We start from the raw sequence: 19914 nt of genomic DNA, 5'->3' as shown, positions 1-19914 counted from the left end.
TTACGCTCGCCGTTTTCTTTTCGCGCCATTCCCCACTAACCAAACGCCTAGAACAGGCTAGTTTTCAAGGTCTGCAGCTAATGTGCTATTTCCTTGTCCTTTCTCGAGGGTTTTTAAAAAACGGGGAAAGGGCAAAAAGGAATGGAAGCCCATTTCACGATGGCGCAGGCTCAAGCAAAAACTAAAAGGACGAGAAATGTAAGCACAAGCGATTCTTAATCATGCCTCAGTGCGGGTTGTAAAGGAGGGTTTATGTGTGCATTCAGAAGCATCTACCCCCGTTCGGGGTTACATGCTTCTGGTACATCGTAAGGATCACAAGTGCAATGTTTTGTTTTTATTAAAACAGAGTAAAAATATCACAAACTTATTCGAAAAATATTTTTTTATTCTACGAGTCCTCTCTTAAGAATGCATTATAAAAATTGCAAAGCTACCGTATTTTCTCGATTAAACGCCGGACCCCGATTAAACGCCGGCCTCGTATAAACGCCGGGTCAAAATGCTAGTTTTTAAATAAACGCCGGGGGCGTTTGTTCGAGGTCCCGGCGTTTATTTGAGGTCAAGCTAACAAGTAAATATATTCTGTTTGTCACAAATCTCGATTGCAACATAAACTATCCAATCCGTAATAGTGCACCTTTGCGAAACAATTACCTTTGGATACCCAGGAACACTTTTTTGGGGCAGAACGAAGAGAAAAATCGTCCCGCCTTGACAAACTGCCCCTTGGTCTCGAAGATCGGTAACAATAAATCAGTCTGAAAAATTGGCAGAAAATTGCAGTCCGTTAATAAACGCCGCGTTCACGAAGCCAAGTTTGAAATAAACGCCGGGGGCGTTTATTTGAGAAAATACGGTATCTTCTTTTTGAAAATATACAAGGCAGGATTTTCCGTGCGCGATACAAAACAGTGTTTTTGTCTTCTTTACTCTACCTATTTTAAAAGTTTAAAAACCCCATTTACAAAATCCGCGCAAAAAGCTGCCGCTTTTCATTCTTGCCTCGCCATTTTTTTTAAAAAAGGACATGGTTCTAAAACAAAGCATTTGGTAAGACGGATGAGGTAAGGCAAACCAAAACAATAAACTCGATACAATTCATCCTTGCCTTTCCAACTGAATTGAAAATTACTTTTGTCAATATATCATTCTTACCTAGCCATTTTTTTACTGCAGTGTAAATGGGGTTTTTTTAGTTTTTATTCATTTAGCGCGCATGCATAATCCAGTTTAAGAATTTAAAACTTTGATAGAGAACAGCAAGACGGGTCGGATTCGGAGTCGTAATCAGAAGTGTAGAGCGTTAGTAAAAATAAAACCAACTGAGTAGAAAAGAGTTTCCAATTTTGCTTCAAGTGGAAAAAAGATTGTCGCATGCATTAAAAAGGTCTCGATGGGACCGAGAACTAGCACTGTGACTGCTTTTTTTCCACGCATTTTTTTTCTGCGTCTTTAAAATCTTAACGGCCTTTGTCATACAAAATTGGGTGTTTTTCAACTTCAACAATTAGCATTTCAGTTTTTTTCGGACATGTTCACTGCCCAACAGTCAATGTTTTAAGCATACCGCGTGAAACCTGGGACGAGTTACACGAAAACAAAAGAACTGATTGGTTCACAAGAAATAGTTCGCGGCACCATCGCCTAAAAATTCGCTCTAGAAGCAATCCTGCGACTTTCCGCACGAACCAATTGCCAGCCCCGTTCGTGATCGCCGTTGGTATAAACGGATTCATACAAATTGTTTATACGTAATCCAGTGCGAACGCCGTGTTCGCGCTCGTGGTCGTGCTCTGTATAAACAGGCCTCGAGTGAGTAATTTTAAAATGTCTGAAAAACGAAACTGTGAATGGTTTTTCGTTTTGGAGAACTAAGGGAGCTACAATCGTACTCGTTTAAGAAGTTATTTGTACTCTACCAAGTAGAGTTGGATAAGACGATGTATTATTTGTCTTCCTAGATATAAAATATGGCCATTTTCCATATTTATCTAGACGTATAATACATCTCAGACGTACAAGTCAATCGAAAATCTTTCCCATCTCCATCCTTTCATGCAAGAAACAGCCATTTCATAATGTATTTTACAAATCGATTTATGGTAGCTCTTCTGGCTTATCACACTGTAAATACAATCCTAAACTTTTCAAAAGACAGTCAGTGTCGACTATCGGTTTTCTTGCAGTAGTCGAAGCATCTTCTCTTTCTTTGTGAATTCTAAAAACCGCAACTAAATATGCGGGTCAGTCCCTGGCAGTCCTCATTGGGTTTTAAAGCCATTTTGTTCACACTTTTCACACTTTGTTCGCATATCGCAACTCAACTATAAACAGCGAAGGTGTATCCTACGTTTCGAAGTTTGCCATTTCATGGTGTAATTTGCAACGTAACTGGCTATTTTATAACCTGGTAACCAATTTAGCAACGAAGTTGGGCTCAAGTAGGACGGTAATATATTAACAACTGTAAGTTCAATGTGAACAGTCCCTCTACTATTTATTTACTTTTTTTTCGCTTATCAACGATCGAACAGAGAAAAACAGAGGAACTGTTCACAGTCTACTTTTAAGTTACTTAATTCCTTTAGTCTGCGAAGCTGGCGCGAGAAGAAAAAAGCTCCCCAACTCCGGGACTTGTTCGCGCCTTCTACACAGAGGGCTGTCCAATATGGACGACCAGATATGGTCTACCAAAACAGCCTTACGATGTATACGGGATCCGCAAAGACAATGGAAACAGTAGCTGGTCCTATACGGTCCGTAAATGGAATCTCATCAAAGGAACTTCTGACGTTCATCCTGGAGTAAGGGGAAAAACAGTTTGACAATACCCCTTACCGCTGACCAATGAGATGCAGTTTTCGGACTGTTAACGGGCGGCGAACTCTCCACTTGAAAATACCGCTTTACGAGATCGTGATCTGATTTCGTCCCTGCACTTCATATACAATCCAGCCTAGTCAAATATTTCTTCTTCAAGGACACCCAGGGCATCAAGGCTTTGTTTCAACTCTTGAAGCTGCCGCTTGAAGCCTACTTCTTTACTTATTTTCTTTTTCTGTAAAAAGAATAAACACGAGAATACATTCAGAAACGAGTTTACTAAAGACCATTTGGGTATGCATATACACTGCAAAAACACTTGAAAAATGACGACAATATGAAGCCATCAATCGCACATTTTTACCACATTCTAACTGTGTTGCTTAAATGCAATGTACAGCATTAGCAATAGATTTTTTAGCTTGCATAAAAAAAATTATTCCCAGGTGCATAGCGCAAAAGCTGACTTTAACAAAAAGAAAGGTGCAAGGGTTATATATTTAGCATAAACACCGAAAAAAAAACGTTGCAATAGTATAGATTTTTAAAAGAAGCGGGCATAAATTGTGTGTCCCAGACTTTTACTTGTTCAAATAAGTATAACGAAGCAAATTTAAAAAATAAACTTACTTGTCTGTGTTTACATAGCCCCATACAAAACCCACAGCCATTCACTCGGAGGATCCGTTAACCATAATTTTACAATGCGCGATCAGTGCACATTGATAAAACAATGAACCTAATGGTGCGTTTCTTTGGAAAAATCTAAAATTTAGATCCTTGTATCCAGAAACGGATTTTGCGTTCCTTTACTAAAATCCGAAAATGGATTATGACTTTGAAGAACCTACACTCCGAGTGGATTCAATAGGTCGAATCTAAATCCGGATCTGAAGGATTCATGATCCGTCCGTTTCTTTCAGGGAAATGTTTCATAAAAAGTGCACTGGCTTCGCGCCTCGTTGGCTGTTTACCACCTCGTATCCAACGCGGGCTCATGGAATAATTGTTAAATAACCCGCTACTTTCAAAATGTTCGGCGCGAACATTGTTTACGGGGTTGTCATGCCAAAACATACACTTTTAGATTCTTCGTTTCTTTGGGAGCGAAGTATCTGTGTGATCTAAGATTAAAACTCCAATCTTGGATTCTCCCAAAGAAATGCACCCTAAGAGTTTTGACTTCCCCATCGTACAAATATGGACTGTTCACAGCCTCGAAACGCGAGAGCAAACCGAGGGGTTGTCGGGGCCGGCGGGCCGGGCGAAAGAAGAAATACATATAGATTGGCTCTATTTTTCTCCTTCCCTACTCACCCCAACCCCACCCCACCCACTCCTCGCACTGGCGTTCACTTCTTTTTGAGTTATTTTTTCAAAAATAACCTCTTAGTCGGCATGATGGGCCGTGAGTCAGTGGGTCAGTGAAGTATGTTTGTTTGTCACACCAATCAGATTTCAGGTACTATCAGAACCAATCAAATTGTAGTTTATAAAGGCGAAGCAATCTGACACAGTTGTTGTGGGCGATTTCGTTTGAAGATTTTAAATTTGTAGGAGGCGGAATTGGTGAGTTGTGATTTAACCCTGGATCAAAAAACGTGTTTTTCGTAACGCTCGCCTGCTTACAACGCACACGCCGTCAGCAAAAGGCCCAACACAAAATTGTTATTTGTCTTATTCGAGCGTTCGTTTTGAAGAGGCTAGCTTTCCTGGCCGTGGTAAAAATTACAGGCCGAACGGCTAATGAAGATTTTGAACCGTCAGCTGTGAAAGGCCGACCGGTAAACCTAAAGTGTTAAACGGATAGCTGTAAATGCCCGAACGCGGAAAGACAGAATTATTAATTCGTGATGGTGTATGCAGACGGAAATAACTACACTAGCGGCGGTAAATTTCAAGCTCAAAACAACAAGAATAACTTTGAACTGACAACCAAATGTTTCGAAAATCCACTGATAATTTAAATCTCTTCGGCTAGAACCCAGAGTGGCCAAAAAGTATAATCAATTTTAATTGATCAAGCGAACAAGCAAACATCGAGACGCAAAAGGTCAAATTTTAATTACATCAGATTACATGCGACATTTCGTCGCTTTCTTTCAATTGTACTTGCGAGTTTCTTTCTCCGGACAATCCCTTATTTTGGATATTCTATACTGATATTCAATTATAATTTAGACCTGAAAACAGATCACGGACTTGCAGCAAAAAGCAAAACAAAAGAGCTGATCTGCAAGCGAACTCCCTTCTGCTCAGTGAAGCATGACCTTGTGAGTTCTTGACGAAATTTGCATACGATTGACAAATCACCGTGACAGGTAACACAACAGCAAGTAGCTAAAATAATGATATCTCTGGCATAAATCGGTGATTGAAACGGTCAAATCTTCGTTATACCTAGAAATGATGTGTTATGAAAGTTTATATGATGTGCCGTGAACATTTTAATATTAATTTTTTTTTGCGAGATCTTTCGGCACGCGCGGACCAGACTTGTTTGCTAATTGATTGTCTACGTAGCGTCACGGCAAGGAGCTAAAATAATGATATCTCTCGTTCTATTTGGCATAAATATTAAAAGCAACTACGATCGATAGCAAAAACAGAATAAGAGCGTGCCATTCCGTGACAATTAGATAACTCAATTAGTTCTTGTTAAAACCGGCGCCGTTTATAAAACTGGTGAAAATTTGCATATGTCAAAAGTAATTTGAAACCTTTCGCACAAGTATCCGATTGAGATTCTTTCATACACATGTAACTGCGTTTTTCAAAGGCAAACTAAAGGACAGAGCAAACTTTAAGATTTAACACACGCATTTTAAATCATGACACAAACGATCGTTAAACATGACACTTCACACGTGCTTCATGTTTGTCCATTTTTTTCGGCGGGACCGCGCTAATTCCAACTCGGTTATTTGAGCTTCTTGTTCAATTCACCAATTCAGAAGTGGCGTTTGTGTTTATACCTTTAAAACATCTCGTTCAAACATTAAATGAACCGGTACAGGTATTAACTTTGCTGTAAAAAGCAACTACGATCGATAGCAAAAACAGAATAAGAGCGTGCCATTCCGTGACAAGTGTATAACTCAATGAATGATTTGCCACAAATCGGATCCTGTGTTTTGCGTGGAGGATTCTGGGATCGCTAGGGGGCAAACATTGCAAGTCGCTAGAAGAAAATGTATGGCGAAAAGTTGTTTTGACGTTTAAAAATACGATTTTGGAGAGAGATCAACGCTTTTTCGCGATTATTTTATCAGGAATGGATTTGGGCATTGTTGATACTCGAAAGTGTAAGTTTTTGTTTGAATAACAGTGAAATATATGAAGAAGTTTACCGATAAACCTCCTTGCTTTCGTAAGGTTTATTTTGAAATGGACATCTCAAAATGGTCTCGAAATATTACAAGTTAGGCCCGTTCCAAACGCCGCTCCACTCATGTGCCGAACCTAACTGGTGAATAAAGTACGGCAGAAGAGCGGCGTTTGAATCAGTTTGGTCCGGCACTTTTAATTAGGTTCGGCAAACAACGTTAAGTTCGGCAGGGTCTGCCGCACTATGCGACATTGGAGCGGCGGCTGATTCATACGGCGTTCTTCTCATGTGCCGAACCTAATGCATGAATTACTGTAATGTATTTTTGATATAACAGCGCTCATGATTGGTCTAAAGTGGAGTGGCGTGACTAGGTCTGACCAGTCATGCATGAAGCACGACGGCACAAAATTCCGGGAAAATAACTTCGCTCACCGGGCTCGCATTTTGTTTATCTTTTTTAATATGTTTCAGCTCAAGAGAAGCGGAACTTCGTGGGAAAATTGTTTTGGTGGTAATTCCTTTTTGCTGTTTCCCCACTTTGTGAGATCAAATTTGTAGATTAGCATTTACAAACTAATTCTCGAGAGAAAACCAGTTTAAATAATATAAATCTCGCGTAATGAATTTGCTTTTCCGGAAATATTATTATTATAGCAAAACTTGCGTAATAGTTTGCTGATTTCGACTGCAAAAACCTTTTATCATCCTCAACGCAGACATTCAGTCAATATTATTATTGTTAACGGCTTGTTTCCGCGAATTAAGTTCGACACAAATACGCCGTTTGAATCAGCTGTCGTTCCAAAGTCGCTCCAAGGTCGAACCTTACTGAGTTAGGTTCGGCACATGAGCGGAGTGGCGTTTGGAACGGGCCTTAGGTATATATCGGGAGGAAATTACTTAATAAAGCCTTTTGGGTTGTATTCACGTGTGTACAGGATTATTTCTATGCTAAGTTATACAAATAATTTTAGTAATATACCCGGCCGGTAGCGATCACTGTCATCATTGTGCGGTATGTGATAACTATCAAAGGTGCCCAGAGAGGCAAACGATTCTTCCTCGCTCGCGATGGAATATTAAGACTCTACCCGCCCAAGAATAAGAAAGATGATTTGTCATGAGCATGGCCGGCTCTTAAACAAGGTTATATCTTTCTCGAAGTAAAGCTAAGCAGCTTCTGGCTAAACAAAAATAAACATGTCATCCGCGATACGAAGCAACACATTCACGCAACACTGTACTAATCAACATCTTCACAGAAAATTTAAGATCTTGTCCTTCCAGAACGAATTTAAAGCACATCTTGCAAATATAAAAGAGCCAAGATAAATCACAACAGTTCCAATAGCCAATACATAAAGTTCATATAACAATAAATACAGTGCAGAGGTGTAAAAATGTACTACCGTGGAACTTAACGCAGACCTTCGACCTCTACACATTTGCTTGCGGCATTGATAGGGCTCTACTCAACTTAAAACACTTCTTAATAATACGGCTGACAGGATATAGTTCCCGTTATAAACTAGTAATAAACAAAATAGATTTAATAAACGACCAAATCCAAAGGCGATTGGGAAATTTGTAAAAGTCACGATCGTAGGCCGAGTCTGTGAATGTCTGTCACCTTTAATATTACGAAGCCATAATAATTATTTGTTTATTAAAGACGTGACTAATAAATTTACAGCTTGTGCAAACGTTTAATATTATTCAACTACTGAAAGGGCTTTATTGAGCTATTTCCAATTTTATAATATTTCGAGACCCCAGTTTAAAAACTGGGGTCTCGAAAAATACGCGATGTCTATTTCACAATACATGTAAACCTTCATAAAAGCGGTAGATTTTATCGCATATCTTACGGTTATTCAAACAAAACCTAACACTTTCAACGTACCAACATTGCCCAAATCCATTTCTGATAAAATACTGGTGAAAAAGCCTTGATCTCCCTCCAAAATCGTATTTTTGAGCGTCAAAACAACTTTTCGCCATACATTTTCTTCTAGCGACTTGCAATGTTTGCCCCCTAGCGATCCCAGAATCCTCCACGCAAAACACAGGATCCGATTAGTGGCAAATCATTCATTAGTTCTTGTTTGTTGAATAAAATTTACGTTGTGAATGAACCAAAATCTTTGTTGAACAGTTCTGGCAAGAAACAAATACTGCAGGAGTACTGCGCTTTAAATAATTTTCCCGAAGAGAGTGGTTTTTAATTTGATTCGTTTATTACTTTTCGTTCAATGACTATTGAGCGTGTTAAATGGAGACATGGCTTTTTCGAAAAAAACAAAGGCATCATGTTACAAAAGTGAGAAAAACAATAGTATCATGTTACAGTGTTTGGCAAAAAGCCAAAAGTATACTGTATCAAACAAAGTATCACGTTACCGTTGCTAAAAAGCTAGCAACAAAATAACCGCTTTAAGCAGAATAAGAACGTGCCATTTCGTGACATTTTGATAATAAAATTAGTTCTAACTTGTTTTTCAATTAAATGATGAAGATTTATGTATTGAATAAATTAGTTCTGATGTGTCAAAGTGCACGTAAAAAAATATTTTGTTTGCAAGCAAATTTTGTGCAGAAAAGTGACTCCGTGGGCCGCCATACACAAAAAGCTCAAGCCATGACATAAACCATCCCACAGGACAATCAGCCAGTCTCACCCCAAGCCACTCCATAAATTGAAAAAATAACTCCTGCACGCTTAGTGTGCCTATGTTTTCTTGTCGTGTTCAAAGACGTAAGCAAATAGTGGGTGTGAACAGTCTCAGCTAGAAAATGGAAAAAAATATGGACAGACAACTGTTATCTATGTTGGTTACCTGATTTTCATCCAGTTCTACGCCTCTGCGCTTCTTTTCTTTCAAGGTATCGATTTCACTAAGCTTTTTCATCAGTTTTTCCATCCTGGAAGTATATTCTTCATAAGTCACAACACCATATTTGGGTAGACTGAACTGAATTTGATCATCTGAAACTGGATCACTGGATTCCAAAGAATGTTTGACATGATCTGCATTGGTATATTTAACATCCAACGCGATAGGCCCTTGCCAGCTGAATCCTACGTAGCATGACACTTCTTCCTTAGAAAATCCTCCTTCGCGAAACGGAGAATAATAAATATCGATCATTCGACTCTGGTCGAGAGGATTCTTCACCCTTATAACATTCTTACTTTCTACTACTCCTGTAAGGCGTTTGAGTCTACTTTTTGTACTACGATCTTCCCAATCCAGAGATCCTCGAGACTGGACAAGTTCATTTATATGAACAAAAACATCTAGCCCGGTACCTTTCCCCAAATAGAAAAGTGTGGTGAACTGTCTTGGCGCTTTCTTGAAAGACATGTACTTGTACACGTTTTGTTTCAGTATTTTATCTGCGTCGATGTGCCCTTTACGTTTTATTTCCCATCTTGTTTTGAGCTTTTTTAACGCATCATAAAAATCTTGCACAGGATAGTCGCTTAACTCTAAATCTTTACGTGGCCAAAGAAACATCACTTTAAGCAGATGTGCATAAAGTCTCTTATAACCTTCATCACATTCTTCTAATGCAAATAACTTTTCTACAAATTGGTAGATTTCTCTATACTCCTGAACCAGCTGGGCAGATTTTATTGAACTTTTTGCATATGGAGAGTGAAGAGCCATGCTAGTTGTAACAAAGAGTAGCAAGTCTTTATAACGGTCCGCATGTATGGGCTCACAGTAATTTTCATGAGCTAACTTTCTAAGTAGCTCAAGTGTTTCCTTCGCGTTCGAGGTCTCCTTTGCAGTATTAATACGATCAATTCTAAACACACTAAAAAATATATCTCCAGCAAGATATTGATTGATTTTTTGCCACCTGTACTCCCAGCGCTCCTCGGGGCTTTCCGCCTTCCATTTCTCATTATCTCCACCAAAGTAACTGAAGTATTGAGCCTTAAACCGAGCAAGTTGTTTAGGGAGCACTTTTGCTTCTACACCTTTACCCTTGCAGATCGTGAAGTCTTCTGCAAGTCCTTCCATACAGTGACTGTAACGGTTTCTTAGGTCTCTAATTGACTCATGAAACTCGCTCCAGGGTGATTGAACTTTTGGCGGGATTTCTTGACAATAAGCCAAGTACCCTTGTAACAGCTTCAATCCTTCTTGGCCCCTGAAGATTTCTATACAGTGAAGAACATCTAACAGGTAGAACATCACAGAAAGCTCCCCATGGAAACCATACTTGTTTTCATAATCCACTGATGCTTCCAGCGATTTTTGAAACCACTTCATTCCGCTAAATGCGAGCGGAAGAATCGGAGTGACTTTTTCTATTTCTATCATGCGGTTTTCCTCGCGGATGGATCCATATAAAACTTTCATTTTACCCTCATGAATACGGCCCATGGTATCAAAAAGAAATGAATTGTTTGGATTCATTTGAATTGCCTGATTACAAAACGCAAACGCGTTGTCAAAGCACTCGTCTATTCTTGACTCGCAAAAGGCCGCAGCATTGACGTAAAAAACTCTAGCCATTTGTTGTGCGAGCATAGGATCCTTAAATTTGTCCAGTCCTTCCCTTAGAACATCTGCAGCTTCATGTATGCTCTGTTCCGTAGGTTCTTTTTTCCCTTCACCTGTATCCTTTACATACAAAATCTTCTCAATTAGGGGCGAGAACTTCGTCTGCACGTCATCTCCATATTCATATTTCTTTCGGTGCTTGAGCATTCTGTTTGCACCATCAAGTAGGTAGGTTGACGTAAACGATTTTCCTTGACTTTGCAATAACGGCGATTTCAAAAAGTCCAAGGTGATTTGACTCACAGTTGTTTGTTTTCTCTCTGCTATCTGGTCGAGTAGCTCACCAGCAATTATTGGATGAACTATAGCGATGGCCTTGCCTGTCCCAAAATGTGTACTGCAGTCCACTTCTCGCAAGAAAATACGAGCTGAGTGAGTGAGATCTTCCACCCAGTCCCTAAAGATCCTCTTTCGGAGAAGGCTAGAAGATAACATTAATGTATCAAAGCAAGAGACGAACACAGGGTAGCGGTTGTATATGCTGAGAAGAGATGTATACTCTAACAAAGTTAATTCATCACGTGTCACAAGGTCTAAATTCCTCTCAACAATTCTCGAGGCGTATTTCGGATTGTAGTTCTCTTTCATTATCATGAAAGAAATTAAATTTTCGTTTGCATAGTTTTCAAAATCCTGCTTTGGATCTTTCCTGTGAGATTCAGCCTTTTTTTTCATTTCTGTATACTTGTGTTTAAACCAGTCTACTTCTTTCTGGCTGAGGTGTTGCTCAAGGAAAACACTTGCTGCCTGTTCTTTCATATGACAATCCAGGGGCTTTTGTGTGGGCTTGCAATAAAGAAATACGCATACAGGTACATCTGTTTTGGGAATTTTGCTGGCATGCTCCACGACTTGCGATCGTAATTCTCGGAACAAAAAGTCATCTGTATCCTCCACTAACGCTAAGACGGGTGGCAATCGCGCTTCACTCCCCTCTCCATAGCCTATTTTCCTTAGCTGTAAAAGTTCTTTACAAGTACTGTCATCGATCTTTGTAACTACCGCACAACGGTAGGGAAACTGTGGATTGCAACGAAAATCCCACAGAGCTTGTCGAGTCATAGTGCTAGCTCCTGCTCCTATATGATGATATATTGTAATTGTTTGTACCCTTCCCTCAGTTCCTGGAAAGTACGGCTTTTCTATCAAGTTCCTTAGCTCAGAGTAGTTGTCCCGTCTAAGAACATGGTTCTTTCCAGCATCTGTGAACCAAAAATTCATCCACGTTACAGAATACCCTTTGTAAAAAACCTCCTCCTCCTTTGATGACAGCTCTTGAAGCTCTTCAGAACTAAAGTTATTTAATTCTTCACATTCCTTAGCACTTACGATCTCAATTCCATTAAAAGAAACATTTCCTAAAGGATAGGGACTTCCTGTTGCCATGGTGACATAACGTTGGTCTTGGTCAGTTCCCCAAACCATTTGCTGCATACACTCTTGAAATTCATTCCACGACATTCCAACGACGCCTCTCTCGCGAAGTTCGTGTTCTTCTAAACAAGAAATTGAAAGAGTTTTTTCCCAATCCGTAACAGTCTCGGAAGTTTCAGCCACATAAAGCATCTGATTAGAACCACCAAGATAAGTAACAAATTCTTTAAAAGTATCCGCCATTGACTGATACTCCTTTGATAAAAGCAGAAACAAGACCACTGCTCTTGTTTCGGGAATCGTCTCAGCAATTGATTGTATTACTTTACTAAGTCCCCTTTTCCGTTTTGATTTGTTCCATTCTTTAAATTCTGCTGCTTCTTTACCGAGCTTTGCATAGCCATTTCCAAATATCCAGTGAGTCTTGTAGTATATGCTTTCAATGGCCTTGTCATCTTTTTCGTAATCCTCTGCTTCGTGTATGTCAAACTGAGGTGTAGCAGGGCCAGACTTGAATACTTGACAGAGACCATTACTATCTGAACCTTGATCATCAAAATCAAAGATAGTAAGCCAATTGATTTTTTGTATAAAACGGAACGTTTTGTCAAGAATTTCCTGATTCATACTGGCATCTGGTTTACTTAAAACTAAAATCGGGTAAACTGAGGAGTCCAAAGTCTTCTTGTTAGCACACAGAAGTCTCCGAAGTTTGACAAATAGATTTCGACAAGATTCCTGCATTTCCATGCCCTGCTTTTTAACATCTCCTTCACGCATCTTCCTTTCTTTATCTAGCCTTGGAAGGTGATTTTTCAAATATTCCTCCATATCTGCTACTTCAACAATTTGCTTTGTCTCTGATCCACGTCTCACGAAAGCTGTGGGTACTTTATTTCCACGGTCAAGGCCTTTAAATCCAGCTTTAAAGACCTCACCTTCACAGAGAGAATAGCTCGGCTCAATGTCGACTTCGATGACCACTTTATCACTGGGCAGTAGTTCAGTAATCGAGCTCTTTACAGGAATAAAAACAGGAGGGCGAATACAGTGATGAACATTGCTTCTACTTGGGCCATCAAAGCATTTGTCAATGAACTCTGTTAGCTTTTCGTTGTATAAGGGCTTGTTGGTAACTGAAGAGCCGACAATTTCTCTTGGTTTGTAACCACAAGTTTGACCTTCCTTCTCATCTGCCACTCCAAAGTGTATGGTTCCATTTGTCCTTTCATTTAGACAACCACAGGCAAATCGTAAAGTTTCGTACACAAATTTCTTCACGCTGTCACCTTCCCCAGAGTTAACACCAACTCGAAAAATTTTAAACTCATGGACTGGTGTTATCATGTCTTTTGGGCCAGTTTCCCAGCAGTCTAACACAAAACCTTCGTTGTAATACTTTTTTCCATATTCACTATTAAAGGGTCTTGGAGTTTGAGGATAATGTGGTTTGTCGTCACTTTGAGATGAAGTCGAAACAGCCTTACTTGAGTCACTGGTAGTGATCTTGTGGTGCGTCACTGGAAGTGTATTGAAATATTTACTCCATTTCAGGTCCAGACTAGGATTGTTTGCATCAAAGGAGGCATGGTACTTACTGTTCAGATTCAATTTTATGTCATATGATCGCTTATCCTTTCTGTCAAAAGAAAAGCTGTAGGTTTTTTTGTCCTGCAGCAATTGTTTGTCAATAAATATAACAAAGTAACATTTCTTGTACTCGTTATCGGATAGTTTTTCGAGAAATATCTGACCCACTTTCCCATCCCGTAAAGACACCTCTTCACCACTTGGCCCATATACGAAGCGTTCGGGTTCCTCATACCTGTGGAATGCCTTGGAATCTTTCTCAGGCAACAATTTCATCCAGGTTGCCGTATTTTCTATTATTTTTCTCCACAATTTTCGGGGGTTATCGCCTGTCAGCTCTTTTTTTGTGATTACAATAAAATTGAACAACTGCTCTAGTTTGTTTGCGCCCCCACCACGCTGAAAGAAAATTGATCGTACCGAACATTCATTTCTGTCTTGAGAACCAGTTGAAGGCTCAATGCCTAGCTTTAGTGCATTTTTCAGCAACAACATCTTTTCTTCTTCTTTGGATACAACAGGTTTGGGTGGTGTGTCCGTTACGCTCTTGCTTGTAGGATCATCGGCTGCGGGCAGTGGCTCTTTTGATTTAACCATTTGGTCGGTTGGCATTGAGAAGCTGGGTATATTTGTTGAAATTTCTCTGCTTACGTTACCTTTACTGTTGTTTGGCTCCTTCTCGTGTAATGACAGCTCGTGCTGAAGAACAATCCACGGGCCAAATTTTAGCTTTAAGGATGTTTGCAGTTCGCCAGACTCCCTCAACAACAGAAAGGCTGGACCGTCAATTTCCTCTTCGTCTGCTTCTTTTAAACATTCTTCTGGGATACCTATTTCTCTAAGCCAACTACACAAGTCCTTAACAGTCCATTCATTCATCGTCTTTGTAGGTTTGCTTGTTATCTGAGGTTTGTCTAGATCAAACGTCTCTGAATGTGGTTTAAGGCGCTTCATCAGAACTGTCTTGGGCCCCTTTTTCAGCTGAAAAACTGACAATAGTTGATTGACGTCACGTGCTAACAACAGCAGAGCCCTTCCATTTATGTCTTCCTTCTCACATATGGCGGCATACTTCTCATCTAGTCTGATTTTACAGAGCCATGAAGCTGTTTTCTTAACATCCCAGGTTTCCATCGACTGCATGGCTGCAAAAAACAATTACAAATACTATATCTGCAAAATTTGTGGAAGCCTAAGCCTACAATTAATTCCACCGCGTCTGTTTAGTTTTCAAACAGCTAGTTGGTCCAGTAAGGTACAGCACTGTGAAAGTGAAGAAAACTTATTGTTTCCGTCTCCTCACTCACAGTATTTAAGATCTAGCTTGTATGTTAATTTTATTAGTCTGATGATGGTATAGCTTATACCGAAATATAACAATCTATTTATCAAGATCCTCATTTGTTGTCTGAATTGTTGGACACAATGAATTTATTCGGATTATCCTTCGTCCTTTATGTCCTGAAACTGTCATCGGGTACTGGGTTTTGAAAGTGATGGGCCCTGTTACTTTTCTATTGTATAGCAAAAATCCTCAAGTTAATATCCTTTAATTAACAGTGTTATGGGACTCAATTTCAAATCTTGTAGTTTTTTTAGTTAAAACTTCCCTGCCGACCAACTGTTTTTTTCTTTCTTTGTCGTTCTTTCCTTATTTTCCAACCAGCTTAACTAGCTTATACTGTTTTCGGGTGTGGATTTTTACAGTTTTTTCACTCTACTGATTTGAAACAAAATTCCTGTCACTGTAGCTTCATACGCAGAATTGCTACTATCAAATCTTGAAATCTATCTCTTGAACTAAACTACTTTATAGCGGTATTGCAAGGGTCAAATGTATGATTCTTTTTTTATATAGATAATCAAAGAATTGCTTACTTCCTTCTTGTGAGGTTGAGGGATCTTTTTCTCCTCCGATGGCACCTTCCTCAGTAGTTTCGTTTGGACGTACTACAAATTAAGATGTAGAAAATCATAACATTGAGACCAATATAAATATCAAGACACAAGAAAAATGGCACAACCATAGCAGATGTTTGTAAGAACATGACCACTTTTCTCGAGCAGATCACACCAATCTCTCTGGTCCAATTCATGTCAGCTAGTAGGACCTTTTAAGAGTTTAAGCTCATATGAAAACGGTTGGTTCTTAAAGGGACTATATGTACACAGATTTTACCAGATTTTTTAACAGCCAAAATTTATATTTGTGACGCAGGAAACCTAAAAATAATTGTCCATTTTTACTGAAAATTGCTATATTAGAATACTGACGAACATCTTTGGCTGCGAATGGCTCAGATGGAAACAGATTGCAACTTGAAAAAGTTAGGTTAACGTTTTTAAGTTGTTTCCGACCTGGTCTCATGGTACAAAATCAGCCGTGCGACCAAATGCGACTAAAGCTTGTATGAAAAAGCCCCCAGACCCTGGTCATGCCACCCAATGAATGAATACTTTCTATATATAGGTCGTACAGACCCTATGATAACATAATTTAGTTTATTCTCAACCTCAGTTATTGCATTTCCAGTTTTCTGATTGACTCGCAAACTCCAGTTAACAACAAATTACTGGGGTTTGTGAGCCAGTTTGGAGGAGTTGAATTTTGATTGGATAAACGATATTTGCATAAACCTACAGTAATATCAAAATTCCTTGCTTTTGAAAAGAAGAGAAAATGCCAAAATACCACATGTGATAGTTGACTGCTGATATTTGTAGCAAATTCACACATGCCTGACACATCCAGCCAATTATAATCCAATCAACATTTGTGTTTTGGATTGAGTCGTCACAGTAATTTGAATAATGGACTCCTTAATAAAAGATCAGAGGGTTCAGGGAAAAAAAGAATGAAACCAAATTGCTATTTGCAGATTCATTACCATTTAACCCTTTAACCGGCAGATTTCTGTGACTTTCTAAACGTTTTTTCTGGGCTTAGACATTCTGTAGAACTTCGTGATTGCATATAAGAAGTTCAAGTAAAAATGTGTGCTGTTTCGAAACACCGAGGGCTCAAATTTTTATTGTGACGTCAGTAGTCGGCAGTTGCTTCTTTCGTAGGCGAGCTGTTGGGCTTGGATTTGGCTCGTTTTGTGTTTATAAGTGATTTTTCGAGTCATTTTTCACTGCAGAAGCCCCCAGGCTGGCATCATTAAGCTAGAATGGTGGGTAGAGGCCAGCATCTGAAAGAAACCAGAGGTGAGAGATGATTTTGTCTTGATTGGAACGCCAGAAATTTTCGAATCGAAAGATGGCGGTTCATGGGTAAAGTTGTCTCTCTGGCCGTTCTGTGGGTGGATTCCAAGACCTGCCAAGGCATTTTGGACGAGTTCTGACTTCCAAAGAATGCAATCGGTGCAACATTTTGCCGGCAGGATTGGGTGGCTCGACACTTATAAAAAATATATGGAATAAAGGTAGGAAGCCTTTCATGCCGCCGCCATGACTGTTTTCCCAAGCATCCCTTTCGGTCACCAACGAGGAAATTACAGGTTTGCAAGCATAGCTCTAATCGAATAGTAATTGCTGAGTCTGCTGAATGATTGATGGGAAATTTCCTTGGTGAACGGAAGGGAATAGGGTTGAAGTTTGCTGCAAATGTATATTTTTGAAGTCAGAATTATTTTTTCATTAAAAAAATGGAGGCAAAGATGTGTGTTTTTTTGTTGTTGTCCTGTTACGTAGAAAACGGGCATTTTCAGATTTGCTGCTGAACAAACAACCATACGCAACATAAATCAAGAGTTGTAGTCAGTTAGTTGGCTTTTAAAGCTATGAAAATTATCACTTTGCCATAAAAAGCAGTCATTACTATCATGTGCCCAGATATGTAAAAGCCAGAGTTTTTTCAATCACTGCTGGTGATTTTCGTACACATATGTACGATTGCCGGTTAAAGGGTTAAAGCTTTTAACATGTGTGGCCTTCAATATCTTTCAGCTTTCGACAAAAGACTAGTATGGGAATTAATCAAAATGGAAATTCGTGACAACACCATTTCTTTCGCTAAACGGAAAGGCAAGCGAGGGCTGCTTTAAAACGGGAATTACAAATCTCTAAGCGTCTGGAAGAGCTGGACCATGAAATATGCAACAGTGATAATTTAGCAGATAAAGATAATTCGCTAACCGAGTACGACAAGCTAAAATCAGAGTATCAATCAATATACGAAGAAAAAGGACGTGCTGCAATTTTTCGATCGAAATGCAAGTGGGTAGAGAAAGGAGAGCGGCCGACTAAATATTTTTTTAATTTAGAAAAGCAAAACTACAATAGGAAGACAATAACCGAACTTCAAACTAGCGATAACGTAACAATAAAAGAAGAGGTCCAAATTTTACAACAAATAGAGGAATTTTATGAGGACCTTTACAGCTCTAAAATAACTGTGACCCAAGAAGCTTTTGACGAATTTATCCGGGAAATCGAAATCCCCGAACTTAATAACGAAGAACAGGAAACAATGGAAGGGATTTTTACCTTGGAGGAATGTAAGAAGATATTAGAATCTTTTGAAGACAATAAATCTCCGGGCGAAGACGGATTCACCGCTGAGTTCTATAAACACTTCTTTGATTTAATAGGATTTGATCTGGTTCAAAGTCTTAATCAAGCCTTTGAAGATGGAGAACTCTCCATTTCACAGCGAAGAGGTGTGATTACATTGATACCTAAAGAAGATTCCGACCTACTAGACATTCAGAATTGGAGACCTATAACATTACTCAACATCGATTACAAGATTGCATCTAAAGCATTAGCCAAACGAATAGAATCAGTACTCCCAAAATTAGTTCGCTTTGATCAAACCGGATTCATGAAAGGTCGTTATATTGGAGAGAATATACGCCTGATAAGCGATGTAATGGAGTACACCATGTCGAAAAATAAAGGGGGCATTCTGGTGTCATTAGACTTTAAGAAAGCCTTTGACACTCTGGAATGGCAATTCATGATGAAGGTATTAGATCGGTTCAATTTCGGTGAAAATGTTAAAAGATGTATTAGAATCTTTTATACAAATATCGAAAGTACAGTATTGAATAACGGCTTTACTACGAACTGGATTAAACCAACAAGAGGGGTTAGGCAAGGCTGCCCGCTCTCACCGTATCTTTTCATATTGAGCACAGAAATATTATCAAACAAACTTCGCCAGACACCTGAAATTAAAGAGATCAATTTATTTGGAAATGAAGTTAAAATAAGCCAATTTGCTGACGATACTAACTTGTTTTGTGCTGATATTATTTCGGTAGAAAACGCTCTTAACATAGTCAACAACTTTGGAGTCATCTCAGGCTTAAAACTAAATGTAAAAAAGACTAAGGCGATATGGTTGGGAAAGTGGTCAAAGAACAAAACTACACCGTTACAATTTCAGTGGGTAAACAAACCTGTTAAAATTCTAGGGTTATATTTCTCATATGACGATAATAAGAACAAACATTTTAATTTCGATTTAAAAGTTAAGAAATTACAAACAAAACTGGACGTATGGAAAGCAAGAAACCTGACCTTGTTTGGAAAAGCTTTGATTATTAAGTCTCTTGGGCTATCCCAAATAGTCTATGCATCATCTAATTTAAACTTTCCAACTGAATTCAAATGTATCATCAAAAGTAAGCTTTTCAGTTTTTTATGGAATAACAAAAAGGACAAAATTAAAAGAGAAAGCATTTATCAGGATTATGATCGAGGTGGTATCCGTATGACGGATATCGATCTTATGATAAAGGGGTTAAGACTGGCCTGGATCTCAAGACTACTTAACCCTGAAATCCGCAATTGGAAATCAGTACCAAACTATTTCTTTACAAAACTTGGAGGATTAAATTTTTTCCTTAGGTGTAATTACGATGCAAAATACTTAGATCCTAAATTGCCAATCTTTTACAAAGACATTTTATCTTTTTTTCGGAACTAAAGTCTCAATACAACTACCAACAAGGACAGGAAACAATTCTTTTTAACAACAAAGCTATCCTTATAGGAGGAATACCCTTCTTTCTTCGAGAATGGTTTTCCAAAAGAATCATATCTATTCAGGGCCTTTTAAATGAAAACGGACAGCTAATTTCATTTCAACAGTTTAAAAGGAAATATGACTGTAAAACCAACATTTAAAATTTTATCAAGTTATAAATGCCATTTCTAAAACGCTTCTGACTAGGGCACGTAATTTTGAACTTTCAAAAGAAAGTTATT

At 38.8% G+C, this 19914-nt stretch overlaps 1 protein-coding gene across 2 annotated transcripts in view; it reads right to left on the bottom strand.

Annotated features, from left to right (window-relative positions):
- Positions 1–367: 367 nt before the first annotated feature.
- The window catches only part of LOC144658553 (sterile alpha motif domain-containing protein 9-like), a 42135-nt gene continuing 22588 nt past the window's right edge, over positions 368–19914 (bottom strand). For both annotated transcript variants that reach the window (XM_078518989.1, XM_078518990.1), the window contains 3 exons: positions 15577–15648; positions 8995–14843; positions 368–3061 (listed from right to left, as the gene is read on the bottom strand). In XM_078518989.1, the coding sequence (XP_078375115.1) occupies positions 2960–3061; positions 8995–14843; positions 15577–15648 (6023 nt within the window). In that variant the 3' untranslated portion in view covers positions 368–2959. The remainder of the gene's footprint in view (positions 3062–8994; positions 14844–15576; positions 15649–19914) is intronic.

Source organism: Oculina patagonica, chromosome 6, assembly GCF_052425735.1.
Source record: "Oculina patagonica isolate OP01 chromosome 6, crgOcupat, whole genome shotgun sequence".
Taxonomy (NCBI): Eukaryota; Metazoa; Cnidaria; class Anthozoa; order Scleractinia; family Oculinidae; genus Oculina; species Oculina patagonica.
This window is presented reverse-complemented; position numbering and strand designations above follow the sequence as displayed.